The sequence below is a fragment of the Falco punctatus genome (assembly GCF_963210335.1).
Source record: "Falco punctatus genome assembly, chromosome: 3".
Classification (NCBI taxonomy): domain Eukaryota; kingdom Metazoa; phylum Chordata; class Aves; order Falconiformes; family Falconidae; genus Falco; species Falco punctatus.
The window spans coordinates 29,161,669-29,182,607 of record NC_137582.1 but is presented as its reverse complement, the minus strand read 5'-3'; the positions used below and the strand labels follow the sequence as shown (position 1 = coordinate 29,182,607).

The 20,939-nt window shown below is 36.9% G+C and overlaps 1 protein-coding gene across 10 annotated transcripts in view; it reads left to right on the top strand.

Annotated features, from left to right (window-relative positions):
- VPS13B (vacuolar protein sorting 13 homolog B) overlaps positions 1-20,939 on the top strand; it is a 477,951-nt gene that overhangs the window by 258,278 nt on the left and 198,734 nt on the right. For 7 of the 10 annotated variants that reach the window (XM_080380100.1, XM_080380096.1, XM_080380099.1 and 4 more), the window contains 4 exons: positions 1,951-2,157; positions 17,159-17,330; positions 18,336-18,450; positions 20,596-20,737. In XM_080380100.1, the coding sequence (XP_080236226.1) occupies positions 1,951-2,157; positions 17,159-17,330; positions 18,336-18,450; positions 20,596-20,737 (636 nt within the window). Of the gene's footprint in view, positions 1-1,950; positions 2,158-17,158; positions 17,331-18,335; positions 18,451-19,963; positions 20,031-20,595; positions 20,738-20,939 lie in introns of all 10 variants that reach the window. The other 3 variants (XR_013926946.1, XR_013926947.1, XM_080380101.1) reach the window with 2 other exon arrangements.

Sequence of the window (20,939 nt, the reverse complement as noted above, 5' to 3'; positions counted from 1 at the left end):
TGTGATCTGAAGTTTTTAAATTTTATTTACATGTGGAAACGTGCCACCTTTATGTTTTAATGAGGTTTTAGTGTGAGGCTTTTTGGTATTTTCTACTTTTTAATGTATTTAGATGAATATAATCTCCCTCTAATCCAAGTGTGCCTTTTTTCTTGGTGAATTTGTTGGTTTGTCTCTGGTTTCATAGCAGGGTAGAGTACCAGGGTCATACTACTTGGCTAGATGGTTGCTGGCAATGTTTGGAGAAATGGCTACTGCTCTCTGAAATAGCCACTGTTTCAGAGTGGCTGCAAGGATTCTAGCCTGAGCGTTTTTTTAAAAAAAATATCTCTCTCGTAACATGAGTAATTATAAGCTTTAATGATTATAACTGTTGCAACCCCAATAAGATTTAAACTCCTTAGCACTGGATCAGCTGATGACAAACCTCTCTACCTCATGTGAGTATGTATGTAAACACAGAATTTCTTCTTTTGTGTTATTTTGTGCCATTATGATCAGTAGCATAATTAAATTTCTGGAACCCCTTCTGTATTAAGACAAGTATAGCTTAAATTATCATTTGGTTTCTTGACCAAAAAATATTTTGTGGGAGAGGAGGTTGCAAGCATGTATGATTTGGACATGTGCCTGTATCCTATTAATTTTCTAGAGCCTGTCTTGCCAGCAAAGTGTCAACACCAGTTAATGTTATATTACTCAATCAATCAGATGGACATTATTAGTTGATGTTCCTGCATTACATGGAAAAGACTCAAGAAAACTTAGAAATATTTAATTAGTAATTTAAAGGTTACCAGTGCACATCAGAGTGAGTGCTACAGACTCAAAATATTTTGCAGCGTAACTAAAACAGCTTTTTACCACAGCCAGAGTTATTGTCTTCATATACAGAGCAATCTACAGACAAACAAAAAGTGTACTGAGAAGTTTATCTCATTTAAGGAAAAATTCTGTCAAAAAAGTATATGACCTGCTCAGTGTAAGCCTTGAAACTTCAAAAGAAAATCCAAGCTGAATTAACAAGTTTTTCATAAAATTCCAGCACTTCACATCTTAAGAAAGGATTGTACCATGTACTTAAAGACTTCATCACACATTCTCACGCACAAAATCAAGTACTGTTTTATATCAAAATGTAGATTGACAACAGTGTTTTTCTGCATCTGTTCTGCCCACATAAGAAGCCAGCTTCATAGAGTAGATGTGTCCTGAGGCTTAAAGTTCTTATAAATATGAGAATTTCCATTTTTTATAATGGCAAGTTGGGTATGGTATCCAGCTGTGGATCTGCTTATATATTGTTTTCATTTTTCTCTTAGCTGGTTTTATACAGTATATTGCACTATGTTGTCATACAAATTCAGTGATTAATGCTTATTTACAAAAACTTGTGTAAATATCTTAGAACTGAGTCAAACAATGTGCAAGTTAAACAGTGCGTTTCTGAATATTGGAATGACATATGCTAGGAGACTGTTGAGTTTGATAGTGGATGTTCTTCCAAAACCAGAACAGTTTCGTATGCTCTGTGGGACCATTGTTTTAATATGATTTAAATGAATAATTTTTGCATTGTTAGTATTTCATAAAGTTTATATGTTTGTCTTTTTCTAGAGGCAGTATCTGTACATACAAAATATATGATAAATTACCTTTGTTTAATTGTTAAAATTGATTTTAGTAAACGTTTTACAAGACTATGTTATTGGTTATGGTTTTATGAGCTACATAGCATATGTTTAGACAAAACATGGATTATTTCTATCAAAATCACTGTGCTCTAACTGATGTTAATTATTTTAATTGCAATGTAGTTGCTTATCAGAACAATATATATGGTGAGAAGTTCAATTCAGCTACATTCAAAGTCTCAGTGGAGGATTTTGATTTTCCTTCACCTCATTAAGGAAAGGTTAATTAAAGGTGGGTTGTTTTTTTTTCTTTTAGGTGCAGCTTCTATATGAATTGGCTGAGATCACAAGTAAAGTTTGGAATAAAGTTCAGAGGAAAGGAATTCTATATCAGTCTTCTGTCTATACTGAAACCATGACAGGACCTGTTCCTCCTAGCTCTCCAGTTAAAAGTAGCATTGGTACCGCTCCACCAGATACCAGCACATACAGCCCATCTGCTGACATTGGGACCACTACAGAGGTAGGCTTTCATAACACAATGTCGTGCGAGTTCTGACTTAAAAGGTGTGGTGGTGTGCAGCCGAGTAAGAATCAGAAAAATCAGAAAGAGCAGTAGTGTCCCTATGGAAGGTAGCTTTGCCCCAGTAAACTAATGAAGAGTACGTCATTACTCAGTTTGGTGGAACAAGAGGAAGCAGAAAAAAGAAAAATGCTTATTGGTTCTCAGTTTATGATTTGTCTGGATTGTTTCTCTTCAAAGTGAACAAATATTAACTCCTGTCAGATAATTATGGTTAGTGTTTTCAGGTCAAGCAGCATAAGGGATTTTTCAGGTCCAGAATTATTAGAATAGTAACAGGTGTTTTGGAAGTACCTGTGATACCTGTGCTGCTTGTGAGTCATTCCAGGTAGCTTCAGAAGTCATCCTCTCAGGCTGAGGCCAGTCACTATGATGCCCGAGTCAGTGAAGAGCTGCTGTGTGTAGACTGGCACATTGGCAATCCAGGGAGGTGGAGGGGCAGACAAGGCTCCCAAGGCTGGCACTGCAGGACACCCAGCGGTACCCTCACCCCAGGTCCATCCGGCTATTGTTACCCTCCATCTGTGAACTAGTTCTGGAGCTCCACTCCTTCCCCTCTGCCAGTTGTCCCATGTCTCAGGAGTGCTTTTGTAACTCTGTCACATGAGGATTTGAGTGTGCAGCTTCAAATATAAGAAAGATTGGCCACTTGGTTTTATGTATTTCTGCTTCCTTAATTTATAGCACTGCCTAACTGCCTGGAGCAGTCTGGTACCTGATCTTAATCTCTGTGTGTGCCTAAGACTGTAAAATATTATTCTGAGGCATGGGAAGGAATTCTGCTTCTCTGCCATACTGAGGAAGGGAGGCTAATTCTCTTATTAACATGAATACAGTGTTAAAATTCATCCATAAGTCTCATTAGCTGTGAGTCATTAGCTATGAGTCATCAGGTAGCCGCTATGTAGTAGAACGGGTGGTCACAGGAGGCTGTGCAGCTCAATAGGCCTGTATATGACTTTCTTAGTGCCCGTGTCAGGCTTACTAGTCAGAATAATGAGTTGGCCTTGTTTGTGCTCCAGGAGAGAGCCAAAACTGCATGAGCGGAATGTATACCAATGGTATATCCTACGTATGCAATGCTTCATTCATAACATAAAGCTATTTAGAAAGCAGGAAGACTGTTCTTAGAGACTGGGTTTTATTCTCAGGATAAGCACAGCAATTTTGGGCACACCTTCTAGAACAGTTCTGGAATGCAGGCACATACACAGCAGTCTGAATGCTGAGTGCAATTACATATTCAACAATATTTGGCCAGTATTGCTTTAACCCTGTGTATGGTTTATATTAATTCCCGGGTTTGGAGAAAATAAAATGGTGATTGCTAGTACTTACTTTTTATATGCATCACACACACATGCACAGAGATGACCGTCATTAAAATGTGTTTGAGCTAGAGTTTCAGTTCTTAAAGTTGTTTCACTAAAATGTTTCTAGATTATTTGAATAGCCTTGGTTTTGGTGTATTTCTATGTGGGTGTGATCTCAGTTGGGAAAAATTTTGCCATAGATGCAGAATTGAAGGTAAGCAAATGGTGACACCAACAGTGGTTTTCCACCTACTTGCATCAAATCCCTTTCTCATGAAAATCAGAAACCATCAGCTTTATAAATAACTATTTGGTTTTGACCCTCTATATAGACAGCAGTATTTGGAGTACATGCTGTACTTGGAACATTACTTGAAACTGATTCAGTAATTGTTTTAATCCATATGTTACCAAGATTATTTTGGTAATATGGGTCCGAGTTCAGTGTTCATATCTTAGCCCTTGCAAAATGTTGTTCATCATTTATTTAATTTTCTTTCTATTCTCAACAAATGTTATACACTAGCTAAATGAATTTTCCCCGATCGAAACGAAGTTTGGTGAATTAGCCAACAAAGGACAATGTTAGAATTTGTGTTCAGTCTTTTCCACTCTGAAGCTAAGACCATATTTCAATCTTGTTAGAATAGAAAGTTCTATTAAAACACATGGCATTAATATTGGATTTTTTTTTCACTATAGGGGATTTAGAGTTGACATAGCACTTTACAACTGAGATTTCAAAACTGCTTTGAAAGGAATGTATCATTGTGCTTAGACAGGATAAATAAATTAAGAAATTGACCATGTTCTGAGGATTTTATTAAAGACATGGGAGAGGAAAGAAAAGTACAAACAGGATAAAACATTTGTATGAAGCCATAGTTCATATGACCAAAAGACCGAGGAATAGAGCTCCTGTCCGGCAGCTCCTTTCAGAGCTCTCAGCCCAATGTGTTCTGTCTGGGGCTGTGGTAGGAAGGCAGTCCAGGAGAAAAAGCCAGCACAACAGATGGAAAAGCATACTGAGGCAGGTGTCATTTGTTTAATGGAGACAGTGAGGTGGGAGACGATCTAGACGGCCGGATATCTGAGATTGTAAGAAGTTCTTTGTCAGAAATTGAAAATGAGAATTAGAAGGCTAATTTTTATATTGTCAGGAAAAGATTCACAGAGTTGTTGAGGTAGGAGTGTAATGTTTTTGCCTCCACAGCTGAGGAAAATCTTACTCCATTTCTGATTAACTGGGTGGGAATATTAGGTATATTGAGGTGCTTAAAATCAAAACAGTATGTAAGGTGCATGTAGTATGTACCAAAATAGTATGTAGGATTTTAATCAACAGTAAAAAAAGAGAAAGGGGAAGGTTTTTAGTTACTCTGGTTGAAAAAAAGTCTTGGAGAAAATCTTCGTCATGGGAAGTCAAGCCAGCGTTTAGATGCCTATAAGACTAACAGCTACAAAAATGCTGTATTGAGTTTGTGGGTACTATTATTTTTGTGAGTCAGTGTTTACACTTGAAGACCACCTTTGATATCCATCTTGTGATTTCTTGAAAAAAGTTAGTGGTACTGTAAGGCGAAATAGAATGGATAGCCAGTGGAAGATTCATCTAAACGATTTGGTTGTTATGGGATGTAGCATCTTGACCTAGTGCTTTCTTCTATTTAAAGACTGAGGTATGAAAAAAACCAAACCTCAAAAAACATAATTATCCCTTCACTCTTAGAACTAATTCCATGTCAAGCTACCAGTTGGAATGAGGTAAATCACCTACTAGGATAACCAAGTTAATATATTTATTCTAGATGATGTAAACAAAATAACATTTTCCAAACAAATTTTTATTAAGCCATAGGGACAATGATCTTAAGCACTCTACCACCATTTTAAATCAATATAGTCATCACTTCACCTGATATTTTTTGCTTTTTTATCTTTTGGTGGCCATCAGTAAAAATAAATCTCAGTGTTTGAAGCTTTTACAGATCACCAGGTGTAAAGTAGTTAAGAACATTGCTTCTGAGACTGCATAGTCCTGATGTCTGTGAGTTGTGTAGTGCTGTTGAGGGTGGGAAAGGGAAAGAGGCAGGAGAATCACACTTAGCCAACCAGTGAGAAACAATAAAAGGAAACATATTTTCTTCTCACATTTCTAGTAGACTATTTTAGACAATATAAATTAAATAATTTGTAACATAATGGCTGGCAGTATCTCCGTAATACATTCTCTTCTGCGGTTGGTGGCTGTCTGAATTTATTCAGTGTATTTCCTAGTATCAAAGCACAAGCTCTATTTTCTTTATAAATGACATGGTTGCTATCCTGTTCTTTGTTGACAATTTAAAAATATATGTATTGAAAAATTAGCTAAGGAATCATATAGAATCGCAGAATTCTCACTTTTTCTTTTTCACCAGTGAAAGCTGTTTGTCCTTTGAGAGTAATCAGTTCCTCTGCTCCTTTTGCTAACTTAATTACTATCATACCTAGCTGTAGATAGTGTGATCATGAAATTGTGCTTCTCCTTTATTTGAAGAGGGTAGGATGCAACGATGAGAGAGAGAATCTGATCACTTCTGCTGTCTCCAGCAGCCCCTTTGAATTACTTCAGTCTGCTGAGTGTCTCAGGTATAGTCCCTATAATGTAGACTTTACTTGAAGAAAAATAACCTCCTTAGTATGCTCAAATATGCATAGAACCCCATCATAGATGTGGGGGCACGTCTGAGCAGCATCTGTACAGAGCTATAACAGCTATGCCTCAGCCCCAAAAGGAGGCAAAGTAAGTCAACAGGCCTTGTAGGCAAGAAATGTAAACAGATATTTTTTTTAATTGTTTTGTTTCCTGTAAAGTACAGCAGCTAGTCCTACCTGTCGAATTGCCTAACGGGCTGCAGATGTCAGTCTGTTATACCGTGCTATTTTCAATGAGGCCAGGTTTTTCTTCTGGGGGAAGACATAGTCCTCCACAGTCTATCCAAAGTATGCATCATTGTATATAACATCTATCTTAAACAGGAGACTTTTTATCTGGAGACCCTGTTTGTTCAGAGAAGCCTAACTAATGAAATCCAAACAAGTATTTTAAAACCCAATTGTGTTGTCTTGCACCAAAGTACAGCTGAGGGCTGAATATTTTTCCAGGCATCTTCTGAAGAAGTAATCTTAATTTGAAAAAGTGTAGAAGCAGGGTGGGGTGTGTCAGAGCAATCTAATGCTTGTCAGCTTCATATGTCATGGTATTCTTCAAGTACTCTTCAGAGACTGGTATAGAAAATCTGAGCCATGCAGAGGGATTGGTGGTGTTTGGAGACAGGAAGGCAAAAGTTACCTTTAATACCTCACAGAAATGGTGACTGTAGGAACTGGCATGTCAGGGAAGTTAACCAACTGAGAATAAGTGATACTGCATGGAAGCAGAGGATGGGTGAAAAAGGCATGCTTTCAGTGAACAGTAGCAGGGAAAGGGAAGGTGGAGGCAACTGAGAAGATTAGAGTGCCATTCCACCATTTTCTTGAGTCTGATTTATCCCTGTTTGTGGTTTTACTGCTGGTTGGAACTGGATCACTCCTTTCCCTTCCCACGGAATCTGAATTCCATCAAGGGAGCAATAAAAAAAGATGAGGCAGTTACAGTGCAGGCACTCACTGGCCAGGAGATCTAACACCAACAAAACCTTGCTTAATTGCTGTCTTGATGCTGGTAGGTCTGAAAACAAGTTGCAAATACTCAGAGAAATAGAAAAAACCTTTAATTTTAATCATTTCAAATACTGTGTACTGAACATCTTGACATTCGCTAAAATGCTAGTATTGATTATTTGTAGATGCATATGTTGGCCTTCATAAATTTGAAGGTACTTGATATTGGCCTAATATTACTTGCAAAAAAGCCAGTGGAAGCAAACCTAGGTCCATGTTGTTTGATTTGGAAAATACCATCCTGTATTTATAATTTCTTTTCAGACTATTGTAAAAGTAATTTTTTTAATGAAAGAAATAGAGGAGATAATATATTAAAATCAAGTGCATCACCCACAACTTCACCTTGCATCTGTATGTTTTACAGTCATTATTGCTGATAAGCAGCAATGAAGTATATAGAGTAATTAAACAAGGATATGTATTTCTACAGGTTTGACTTTGGGAGATTTCCTAGAAATTAACATTTTATCAGAGTCTATATTTTGTTTATAAGTTCCTCTATTTTTAAATCTTGACATCGTGAAGTCTGTCGAACAGAAACATTTTGCTGTGACTAGGTACATTTTTTTTTTAAGTTTAGAGATTTTACAGTTAATGTGTTATTTTGTTCTGTGGGAGACAAATGATTATTTTTAAAACTTCTTTCAGCTGCAATGGGCTTGTTGTAAATGAATCTGAAGAAAGAAAACTCTTAAAACTGTTTATATTAAAGACCCCCCAAAAAAGTAATTTGTTTATGTGATCTATGGATGATTTATATTTTAAGTTGTGTGCGGTTCTTCTCATGCTGACAAGTTGATAGTGAGCAGCAGAGTCCTATGTGAATAAAGCTACCTAGCTTACTGAATTTTAGTCTGGGTGGTGGTAAGACAGGGAAACTTGAGTAAGAGACTTAAGTACTGGAGGGCTGGAAACAGTTAATCATTTTTACCATGCCTCCTTTGGAACAGCAAAAGCAAAGGTAGTAGGGACTTACAACAGGCCACTTGTTACTGTTTACTTAAGGACAAACAGTGGTAAAAGTGTTTAGTCCTTGGGGAAGCTTGGTGATTGAGCAAGAACGCAGAAGTTATTTTGATAAGGAATAGCGTTAGTGTGGCCAAACTGTGATCATCCCTGAGCTTTAGGCAGGCCAAGGATGAAGGCCCCATATGTTTGGATCTTCCTGATGAACAAAGATAAATTCTGCTAAGAAAATAAACTCGGTATATTGGTCAATTTGCAACAATTGGTGAAAGAATTAAATTGTGTATTTTAGGACTTGGCATGAGAAGTTGTGGGAAAATAGTTCAGGGTTTCTGACTCTGGCTTGATTTTTCTGTAGATCTGGAAACAGAGCAGAAAATTAATGCATAAACATATTTAACAATACCACGCTGGGTGCTGAAAATCCAAAATGAAAATTGAAACTGCATGAGAAACAAGAGCACAGTCTCTATTCTCTCTTCAGTTTCTTAGTTTTTCACTGGAAATAAAAAAGAAGACAGCAGCCACTACTGCAGATCATCAGTTTTTCATGCCCTGTGATTCTGCCCAGTGGTTCTGGTTACAGCACCATTAACAGAAGGCAAAGAAGAAATGCAGTCTCTTCATTTTTCACCTCCCAAAGGATAGCCACATAGCAATGTCTGCCTTCAGAGGAGCCTCTGCAGTGCTTCTGCTACTGAGAAAGAGAATGGGCCAATTCAACTGTTTACATATCTTTGAGTGGCAGAAGAAATTTAAACAGTATGTTCACGTTGAACTGTTGAAGTAGAGGATGGGTGGAGCGAGTAACCCAGTAACCTCTGGCAGGGACATGGTATTGAGCAGCAGGGGATGGCTGCTGATAAGCTCTGCAGCTGGCATAGCTGCAAACAGAAGACATTGTCACTGAAAGCCTCGCCTTAATGCAGGTTTAGCTGTACCATCAAGCCAGCTAGTCCAAGCAGCAGTACATACAAGTGACCTGGAATACTGAATGGGAACATGGGAACCCAAGTACAGAATTGCAGTGCAAACCTAAGTGAGTTGAGGCCCTGGTTAGGACTTGCAGGCCCTGTGGTAGAACGTTCCAAAACCCTGCCAATTGCACGTACAGGTGTCTGCCTCTCGGCTCTGTCCAGAGCTTCACAGTTCCTTTATTTCTGGTATCATTGTTCTATATCAGCATGTTTGAATCTTAGAAATTCAAGGACTGGTTTTCTTTTTCAATTTCATCTTTAGAAATACTTGCATGCGGAGGCCTTACTTGTGCGTTGCTGAAAGAAGTTTTGTTCTACAGCTATGCAACTGTGTGCTAGACAATTTGAATGGGATTTAATAAAGCCACCTCACATGCTATAAAAATTAAAGTGTGAGAAATTTCTGCAGATCAGACAAGCATAAACATAAAGCACTTGGAAAGATGCTAGCAAAAGCTTAGCTCCAGCCATAGTAGTGAAAGCTGCGAGCACCTTGGCCTCTTTTCCTCGCCTGTGTCTTTTTTGGTTATAGCATATCAGATGCAGGATACAGGCCTATTCTATTATGTATTTATAAAAAGGAGGAAGTAGTTTCTAATGATACATCTGGGCCTGTACCCATAACTCTTTTTTTGTAAACTTCATAGACTCGGAAGTTGGTGGGGGCACATTCCCTAAAATTCAGGATTTGCTGCTTTTAAAATTGATTGCACATTCTTTAGATAATTTCCTTTTTATATATGTCTGGAGTTATGCTAAATAAATGCAGTTCTTCAAGAGTCTCACAAATAGTGTTATAAGTAACCTTGTGCCAAAATTATAACTGGCTGATTCTCCGAGAGGCATAGTACATCTTTCAATATCTTCAGAAGAATAAGCTTAAAGAAAAGTGTGGGAAAATGATATCCTCAGTTTTCCACAGAACTAAGTTATCTATATACTCAAACCACTAAACAAAAACAGCTCTCCGTGGAAAAAAAAAAGTTTTAAAAATGCATGAAACAACATAGTAAATTATAAAAATAAAAGAACCCCACTATAAAATCCAAAACTTGCCATGGTGGCAGTACATATTTGCTGTTGACTATACCCCTTTAAGGTTAATTTACTATTGCTTTCTTCTTTTTAAACTGTCAGAAATTTAAACATCTGCCAAAATGTTATAACAAAGTTGATTTTCATGCAAAAAAAGTTTTGTAACATCCAGTGGGAGAGTGAGGGTGTGTATGGAGGGCAAGGAGGAGACAGTCTCTCATTCCCACCCCACCACCCCCTCCATCACAGTTTTTAAGTTACAGTTTGGCAAATCAAGTGTGCCTGCACTACAAAAAGAACTTGGAAAATGGTCCAGCTGTGTAAAAAGAAGAAAAAAAAAAAAAAAGAATTAAAAAATGCTTTTCATCAAGGAAAAAGAGTAGAGAGCAGCAAATCAGTCCACAGAACATCAACATTGGCTTGAAATTTGACTTGAACTGTAAATGAACATATTCTCAGGTTTAAATAATTGTTGTTTCTCATCATCACCCTTAATTGGCTTCCATTTGATACCTTGTGAAATCCATCTGAGGATCTCAGGTAAAGGAAATTGGCCTTGGCTCGCTCCTTCCTTCAGAGCTTCCCCGCTGAAGGGATCCCCCTGTTTCAAAATACCATTGACTCCAATGTCTGTAGAACACGTGGGGTTTGATGAGAACAGTCATCCCAGACACAATGAAAGTCCAACTCAGAAGCATCATCTTTATAGGAGTATCATTCAGAAACAAATTATGGAGGTGTGGAAAGTAGAACGTCAAAGAACCATTTGGATGAGTTATAAGAAAGAAACAAGAAGGGAATTTATTCACAGGAATTTAAAGGTTCAGAACTGATACTGTGGTGATTGCACAAAATTGCAATTCATGAAATAGGATGAGGCTTCTCTGATGTCAGAATGAGGACTTTGCAGTAAAGACTCATTAAAAGGGGAGACAGGATTCTCAAAGTACTGTGTTTCCAGCTGTGGAAGGATACATTTTTGCTCTTGCTTTTTATAACTTCACAAGCAGGCAGAGTAGATAGTTGGAGGGGAGGCAGGCTAGTGTTTGAAGAAGGTGGACAGGTATTGTTAGAGGATGTCAAAATTGTTGGGGTAGTTGTTGCCTCCTGGCTTATGCCGCTATCAATGGAGTCTGCTCTTTCAGGAGAAGGAATAAGAAGTAACATTGGTTAGAAGTGGAGAAGTGGCTGCTCTACCTGCATCCTTTCAGATGCTGGGGGAGTTCCAGGCCTGATTCCAGGACTTCCAAGGCTATTTCCCAGTTTTCATTCCTTCCCCATACTTTTCTGTTCCAAGGACAAGTGCTGGCATCCTTGAAGAAACAAAACTGAGTTTTGCTTACAGTGCTGAAAAGTTATCTACTACCATGTGTCTGTCAGTGCTGCCTTGTAGGACAATTAAGTGGCACTGGAGAGAGTAGAGTTGTTTGTGAAGACAGTAGGAAACGTCTTGCAAAGACAAGGTTAGTAAACAGTACTTGGAGACAGGAGTCTTTGGACAAAAAGGTCTCATAAGAGGCAGGAAGGATTTTTCTGGGGATGCAAATACAAAATAAGAGTTACAGTTTTGCAGAAAGGAGTTAACCTCTGCCCTGAACATGTTATTTAGCAGGTTCTACCACCCCTTTGTTTTTTCACTTTGTTGGTTGCCGTATGTCCGCTGTGCTACACTTACTTTGGAGTTGGGTGGATCTTAGTGAAATAAGCTATCTGAGGTTTCTCCGAATTGATAACCTACTGTGGCAGGCATTAAATATTATTAGATACACAGCAGGAAACAGGCTGTAGTACATTTACAAATATAAATTTGCAGACAATGTAAGAGAAAAATGGAAGGAAGAGTAAACAAATAAAGAGGGTCATATTAAGTCTATGGCTTGGAGAGGGATTTCAGGTGTGTTTGTATAAGGAAGTTTGCTCAATGAGAACACAAAGGAGAAGAAATGCTCAAAACGGGAAGGACAAGGAGGGAAGCAGGAAGGAAGGAAAGGCATAGTGTGTAGCTGAATTAAAAAAAGAACAAGTTAACGTTGAAGGTTAACCTAAGAAGGTTCTTTCTCCCATTTTGTTTATATGCCAGCTGTTACTGACTTAAACACACTGACAACTCGGTGACAGTTAAGAACCTTTCATGGAAGAAAGGACTCTAAAAGAGAGATGTTAGAGAGATGGGTGGATAAAACGGTATAGGAAAGTTTCCTTCTGGGAAGTCTGTTTGAAGGGAACTGGATGAATCTCCTCCTTCAACTCTGGTTGTCTGTTCTCTTCTATGCTCTGTTACCATCTCTCTCACCACAGACTCATCCATTCATCCCTTGTTTCTGTCACTTGTCTTCTGTAAGTGCATTCAGAATCTCACTTCCCAAATGTATTTCCTTAAGTCCCATTATTACAGCTTCCTGCTCCTTCCATCACACATGCAAATAAATATATACATACACAGACAAGTGTTCTTTCTTTTTCTGACTAATCTTACTGATAGTCTTCTGGTCCTTGTCCAGCTACTTCAAACCAGTCTGTACCTGACTGTCTCATCTAGAAAGCACGGTGTTTCTCATCTTAGTTTCTGGGCTAATTGCACTTCTGCCTTTATGGACTCCATGAGGATCACACGTTTAATTGATAGGCCTCTAAGTACTAATTCTTTTACAGAACAAGAACTTTATTCAGACCAAGGCATAGGTGTTTGTTTTCTTCAATTTGTTTCTGCAGGTCTTGGGTATCTCCAGCTCTGTGTGCCTTTCTTCATTCAATCATTTATATTATCTCTCTCGATCTGCCCCTTAATAAGTGATCAGGCATTTTATAGCAGACATCTAGATTTATGTAGAATAAAGACATCACAGACAGGACCCATCTAAGGACAATAAATACATAATACGCATTCTGGTTTATTACCCTGTTTGCCTTTTCATATTTAAGAAGCTAGCATAGATTGCACCTTTCCAGAGGTTACTACTGTCAATACTACGTGATTTTCTTACCCTTTTATTAGTTCTCCTGAAGATGAGCTACTTATTTTTTCCTGTGGGTTGAAAGTCTCTGTTGCTTTTCTTTCATGCTTTGCAATCTCATTCCTACACGGCATTCACAAATCCAATCAGTAATATCTTTTTTTCAGTCTGACTTGTACATTGTCACCTAATGCCGTATCCATGGTTCGTTGAAACAGTGTGACTAATATTTAAGGAAATCTTCCCAAATAGAACAGCACTTGCTTTCTGTACACTAAGGAAACACTTCCCATGGAGAATGTTTTCATTGTCATGAGCTCTTCTGCAAAAAACAGGCATTTTTTTTCTTTGCTGATTCACCAGTCACTGCTGATTAGTAATAATAGCACTAGTCTTTAATTCCGCAGATTTACAAGTTTGAACTACTTAATTTTTAGAAACAGCAGCTCTAATTCAAGTAACTGCCAAGGTATCTTTTTTCCTATGATGACTTCTTTTAAAACAGATTTCTTTAATACAGTCAACACAGATTTGTACATAGACAGTTTTGCTCGTGCCTGAATTACATACTAGCTAGTTAGATTCATAATTAAAAGACACGATTAGATGGATTGCTGGTGTTGAACCGTGGTACAGTTAGAACTGGACTCGTATTTCTTTGTTTTCCTCTTCAAAATGATATCTGAAGATCAAAAGCCCACCATGATTTGAATGACATTTAATAAAGCAAAATCTAGTTCCTTAGTCCATAAAACACATGTTGCTGTTTGTTTCTAGATCTAACAATGGTGATATTTTAAAAAATGAACAATAATATTCAAATGAACAAAACTTTTAAAAATTAACTGTAATCTATAGTTAAAGCTGTGGAAATTCCACTGATTTTTCTTAAAACTCAGTTGATGAAAGTAGAATATTTCTTTTCTTTTCTTTCTGGATTATGTAATTTCACCATGGAATTAACATAACAGTGCTGTATACCATCTCCCTCCATCCGTACTTAGCCTGGTTTGCCTTACTTGAACTGTGGCCTGAATTTTTTTTCCTTTTATTTGTTAACAAAAGTGAGATAAGGTGATTGAAATGTGTATATACTCCACTAAGAAACCTTCTAGTAGTAGTAGGTAACTTTTTGCACCTCTGGAGTCTAACGTTTTTTCAAAAGATGGTCACCTTTGGCTCTATATGTAGTCTGTTCAAAGCTTTAAGCAGTAATGCCTTATATAATAAATAGAAAAACCAAATAGAAATATACCGGTTTCCTTTCATCCGTTTTGATTAATGTGAAGACACCATCACAATATGTAATTAAAGGTGAATTGAATCTTAATTTTCATTTCAACACTTCATATTACATCTGTTGTACTGCTCTAGATATTATAGTCTCGTGTTTAGGTATTATTTTCCAGTAGCATATATTAGTTAGTTGCACCAGTTCTCCCTTCCTCATATGAATGAATATCTGGAGTGGTAAGTTCTCTGTGTCAGCTAGAGAAACGTAGATGGTTTCTTACCAGTTGTAGTAGATATCACTGAATTTTTCAAGGGTAAAATTACTGCACATAGATAAAGTTCTCTGTGTCCTCTAAGAGTTTTGCTGAGACAACAACAAAAATCAGTAAATGTTAATTTGAATGACATAGACCTGAAAGTATGAAGCAGAAGCTGTGTTTCAGCGTTCCTCTACAAAAGTGGTAAAGGTAATCATATCTTTCATTATGCAATGAATTCTAAAAGCACAATGTCAGCTGCTCCATTTGGTGTATGTCAGATAGTCCACAGTCATAATGAATAGCATACAAAACTTTTGTAAGGTTTTTTGACCTTCCTTCTTGTCTTCTCTTATGGTTAGGTTGGTGATAAGAGAACAAGTATCCGTGATAGAAATCCTGTAATTAAACTGTAGGCCTGAGTTGATTGAAAATTTGATTTATCAGCATAAATGCTTCTATATGAGCTTTTCATTTGGTTTGGGCTAAGTTCTACCTGTCCAGAAAATAGATTGCTAACAGAATTTACATACTCAATAGTCTCCAGTCTTGGACTGCAGAATGAGCCTATTACTGTCAGATTTCTTGCCTGACAGTTAAAATGGATTCAGTCAAACTGCAGTGCTTTCTGTGTAGATCTGATTCCAGTGTGTCTTCCATAGAAATCATCTTGGTTTGTCATTAGATAAATCTTCAAAATTCCCAAACAAGTTGTTCATAATTTACAATTCCTAATCCCCCAAACCTCCAGTGAAAGTTAAGACTTTGGGCATTTATTGGTCTGTAAATCTTAGAAACAACTTGGTCTTAATGGATCAAAGTGACAATGACAAAGTGACTGTTCCTTTCCTTTTGTGCTTGAATAATGAAGAAAACTTGCAACACTTGGTGGAGTTGTAAGTGAAGATGCTGGTGGCTTTTTAGTGGCTTCTGGTTGACATTAGTGACTTATGTGTCCATTGCATTCAGTTTAACAGGCTGTAAACACTAGGAGCTGATGAGCAATTATATGTTTGTAACTTTCCTATTTGGAGGTAGTAAATTCCAGCAAAGGTGCAGGATGAAGTCATGTGGCTAGTAAATATTTCAGTTGTGCCATCAGGAGTTACGAGAATGTGCCTGCAGCACTTGTCAGGATTGATAACAGGCTTGTAACAAGATTTTTAGTATAGCTTCTATATGTCACATTCTTTTCCTAAAAAATATTAACCTTTGTGTTGTCTTTGTAGAGCCCTTATTGTTTTACAGAATAATCGGAGATAATTGATGGCACAGAAGCTTCATTTGTCAACATATCATGTATTTAAGAATAATGCAAGTGGCAATCTCCTTTTTTCAACAACAAAAATATTTTATAAGTGGCAACTGAAATGTTTCCAATTCTTACAAAACCCTATTTTTTGTGAAATCATTTTCCCAAGCAGTTACAGGGAAGCAGCTAGAAAAAGGGGGATAAAAACCAACCCAAAACCAGTATGTATGTACTTGTCCTGGTTTCATCTGGGATAGAGTTGATTTTCTTCTCAGTAGCTGGTGCAGTGCTGTGTTTGGGACTTGGTGTGAGAACAATGCTGATAGCACACGGATGGATTTGGTTGTTGCTGGGTGATGTTTACACTAAGTCAAGGACTTTTCGGTTCCTTGGGCCCTGCCAGCGAGAGGGCCGGAGGGGCACGGGACATTGGGAGGGGACACGGCCAGGACAGGTGACCTGAACTAGCCAGAGGGATATTCCATACCATATGACGTCATGCTGAGTATATAAACTGGGGGAAGAAGAAGGAAGGGGGGGACATTTGGCATTATGGCATTTGTCTTCTCGAGTAACTGTTACACGTGACTGAGCCCTGCTCTCCTGGGGATGGCCGAACACCTGCCTGCCCGTGGGAAGCAGTGAATGAATTCCTCGCTTCGCTTTGCTTGTGTGTGCAGCTTTTGCTTTACCTATTAAATTGTTCTTCTCTCAACCCTCAAGTTTTACATTCCTTTCCGATTCTCCTCCGTGTCCCTCTGGGCTGCAGGCCAGGGTTAAACCACAACATTTCTATACAAGTGTTATGGCCATACTAGGTGGCTCTTCATTTAGCAGCTCCAACAACTCTTTTCTTCCTTTGCCTTTCAGATATGCACAAGCCTGTTTATCCCCGTTCCCATTACATCTCAGAACATTCCTATCAGCCTGTGTTTTTTCATTGATTATAGTATTTCATTAGTGTAGAGTTAATGAGGAAAGCTTACTATGCCAAGTGGAACCAAGTCATGGAGTGTTACACTTTTACCATGTAATCTTTGCCAGAATCTATTATCTGTACCTAAGAAAAGGGGCATGTATTTTGTGTATTTTTTTCCCCGTGATGTTGAAAAATGGCTTAATTCCAATATACTGTTGGTGAGTCTGTATATAGTTTGGGATTCTACACCAGTCTAGACAGAAGAAATAAGAGGGGCAGTGAAAAGCAATACCTGTTTTTCCCTCAGCTATTACATCTGTTTCATAGGGTGATTCTCTTCAGGGTGGAGATGATTCTCCGTTCTCAGACTCCATTACCTTGGAACAAACAACAAGTAATATTGGAGTCTCAAGTGGACGTGTCAGCCTATGGATGCAGTGGATGTTGCCAAAAATTACTATAAAATTGTTTGCTCCTGATCCTAGAAATAATGGCACAGGTATTCATCATTTTTTCTCTTAATGTACTGTTTTAAATTCCATACAGTATTTTACAGCACAGTATTAGCTATTCAGAGCATGTATTGGCAATATTAAACACTGTAATGAAAAAACGGATTGGATCTATATTTTAAACTAGAGTGACAAGCAGTAGTTTATGTTAGTGCATGTAATTAGAATTCAGTGTTGTACTTTGGCATAAACTTTCCCCTCCACGTGGAAGGATCATTATATCAAATTTGAAATAAGTTGCCTTACAAGTAACCATGTTTCAATTTGATATGATTTAGTAGTGTGTTTTGTGTATGTCCACATATAGACATATAGCTCTGTATTGATAATTTGAAATTTAAATTTAACATAATCTCATAGTTACAGTCATGGGAGATTTAATAGAGTTTGACATAGAATTTTCAACTTTTGTTGAACACAGTTTGCCTTTTTATTTTTGAGATTAAATTTGGATTATAATTTGGACCATAATTGAAAGGTATTTGGATTCTATAAGTGTACTGTGGGACTAGAAATATTTCTTTTTTTTTTGTTAGGAAACACTGCTGCTTAGCAATTAATATTGTTACTGATAGAAATGTGAAAAAATATGTAGACTAATGATTAACGCTGATTTTCAAAGAGTTGTACTTGAACTTTTGACTTTAAAGAACTACATGAGCAAAAAAAATCTCAAGTATTGTTAGAGGAAATACCTTGGCAAATGTTGTTTTACATTTTGTTCAGGAATTATACTATGAACACCTGAACTTAAACCCCCGTATATAAATCTCTCTACACATTTGTATAAGATGGTTTGGATACTAGGATTTTTTTTTTTTTTTGGTTCCTGTCTGTGTGACAGTTGAATCAAAAAGTGATTTATGAAAAACCTTTGAGTAGAAGTAGCATCATCCTATTTACAAAATGTAGTCTTAGATATATTTCCTGATTAAGAACTTGCAAGTTTCAGATTAAAAACTAATAATTTTTATTTTCTTTGACTATTGCAGAGGTTTGTGTTGTCAGTGAATTAGAAGATCTCAGTGCCTCAGTGGATATGCAGGATGTTTATACCAAAATCAAATGTAAAATAGAAAGCTTTAATATTGACCATTACAGAAACAGGTAATTCCTGAGAGTTATTTGCTTTAATTGCAGGCTGAAAGAAGGTGGCGGGTTGTTGGGTTTTTTTCCCAATTCTTAAATCAAATTCAAAGTAATTGTTCAATGTTCATGTAATGATATTAACTTGTTAAGTAATAAATATCAGAATTATATTTTCTCAGAATTATATCTGATTCCAAAGAAATACATAGAAATCATTAAAAGTCAGGAGAGTATTTTTTCACACTTACTGCTCTGTTGGTCTGTTAAATGAAATTCATCTATTTTATTGAATTTTTGAATGGGAAATTCCTTAAATATTGCTTGATAATGTATTAACAAGTGCCACTATTTAATCATTTATGGTACCATGCTCTTAGACATTACAAAGACGTTTCTAAAAAATGGAGCTGTTTATATTGCTGTGGTTTAGTAACGCCATAATGCAGGGAACTGAGCTGATACCTGTGTCTACGTGATGTGGCATAGCATTATGCAGACACACCTGAGAAAAATTTCACTAATTAATTTTAACTAGTATATCATCAATATTAAGTACATTTAGGGTAGGTAGGTAGGCAGGTCTACTGTATGTCTTGCAACTTCAGCCGGTCTTGTTAGTTGAATAGTTTGCTGCGCTAATGTGACTATGTTCATTTGGCACCCAGCCGCATGGTTCTGTATGCAGGTTGCACGTGTTACCTTCTAGCTCATATTGGCCATTAGCATGTTAGTCTTGACAAAATAAGAGAGAGCCTATATAGTCTTTGATCAGTTGGGTTAGTTTACCATTACAGATCAACAGATTCCATTGTGGGAGAGAAAGTAAGAGAAAATAGAGTCATAGTTATGTTACTCCCTGAGAGGAGGAGGAAAAAAAACCCCACAGTTAAAAGCTCCAGAACATTTTTTGGCATTGAAAATGACTAAAATATTTGGGATCACAAATCATTTTAACTTAGGAGCCAATGTCTGCAGGGTCTTATTGGACACTTATTGTTCCCTATGTACAATAGGAAGGAGATTTAGTATCAACTTAGCGAAGTTATCACCATTTCTGAGACTTCTTTTACTGATCAGTTGTCTTAAAAAAAAATTAAATTCCTGTTCTTTTGCCCAAGTTACAAATGTAGTTATTGTCTGTACAGATTTGATAATCATTTAAAAATAATTGATTTTTAAAACTCTGTTAACGTCAAGTCATGATGCTTTAAAATGCTTTGGAATCCCAGCTAGGTGCTCTTAACAAGCTTCTTTGTCCACAGATTCTATGGAAAACTTGAGAGAAGGTACTTCAGTCCTAAAAGCCTAATGCTCCATTAGAAACATTTTTTACTTCAGGGTGTTCTTGTTTGCTAAATTTATATTGAGGCTTGAAAAAGAAAAACAAAACACAACTTATGCCACTTAACAAAATTGTTACTGTTCTGACTTATATTTCATAATGCCTTTGGAGAACCTTTTTATATTCTTAAATCTCTGTGGACTAAAACAAAAAGCAGAGAACAGATAAGGTAAACATTCTGTCTTCCAGGCCAGGGGGAGACTGGCAGTCAGGACATTTTGAAGGAATATTTCTACAATGCAGAGAAAAGCTTTTGGTGAGATTTTTTTAGTAAAATAAAGTGCTTACCTGAATAACTCTTCTTAAGCAATGTATTTTTCTTTATTCTTACATATGCTAAAAAGAATTATTACAAGAACTATAGTACAAAGCACATTTTACTACTTAATAGCTTATTTTTTCTAAGTAATACTGTGATTTTGTAATATACACGAGTACGGCTTTTCCTTCACAGTTTCTTGGTTCTTGTAATTATTCTCCTCCTCATTCTAATAAAGCTATTGGCTGAAAATCCAGGGGTAAGTCCCTTTCCTGTATGCAGAATTTAAGTATACTTTTATTCTCATGTCTCTAGACCTCTGGCTATAGGTTGTCCTTTCACATAGGATTTGATGATGTTTCTTTCTTTTTTTACCAGTTTTTTGCTTATCTGATTGAATTTCAGCTTTTCAGGAAAAGATGACATAGGCTTTATCTTGCAGTTACATAAGACTTGCAAGTTTAATGTTAATTTTTTTTTTTATTATAGCAGTTGTGGTTTGTCTTGGGTATTTTATTGCTTTTTGTGTTTTCGTCTTCCATGTTTCATTTATTACCTCAAGCTTTGGGGAAGATTCTTGGTCTCTGGGGCAATATGGAGGTGTGTTCCTTTCCTGTACTGACAAGCTGAACAGACGTACCTTGTTGGTTCGACCCATCAGCAAGCAGGACCCTTTCAGTAATTTCTCTGGCTTCTTCCCCTCTGTAAGAATCTTTTTGTAACAAATTTGTACTACAGAACTTCCACTAATAAATGCCACTTGGAGTAAAAAAACACAACAAACTCAAATGGCTGTAGTTCCTTGTAATCTAATTATTTTTTTTTACTGAATATATTTATTGCTTATATTATGTTAGTTGTGTTATTTCCCTCTTACCCTTTAGTAATAGTTGTTAGTCCTTTTTT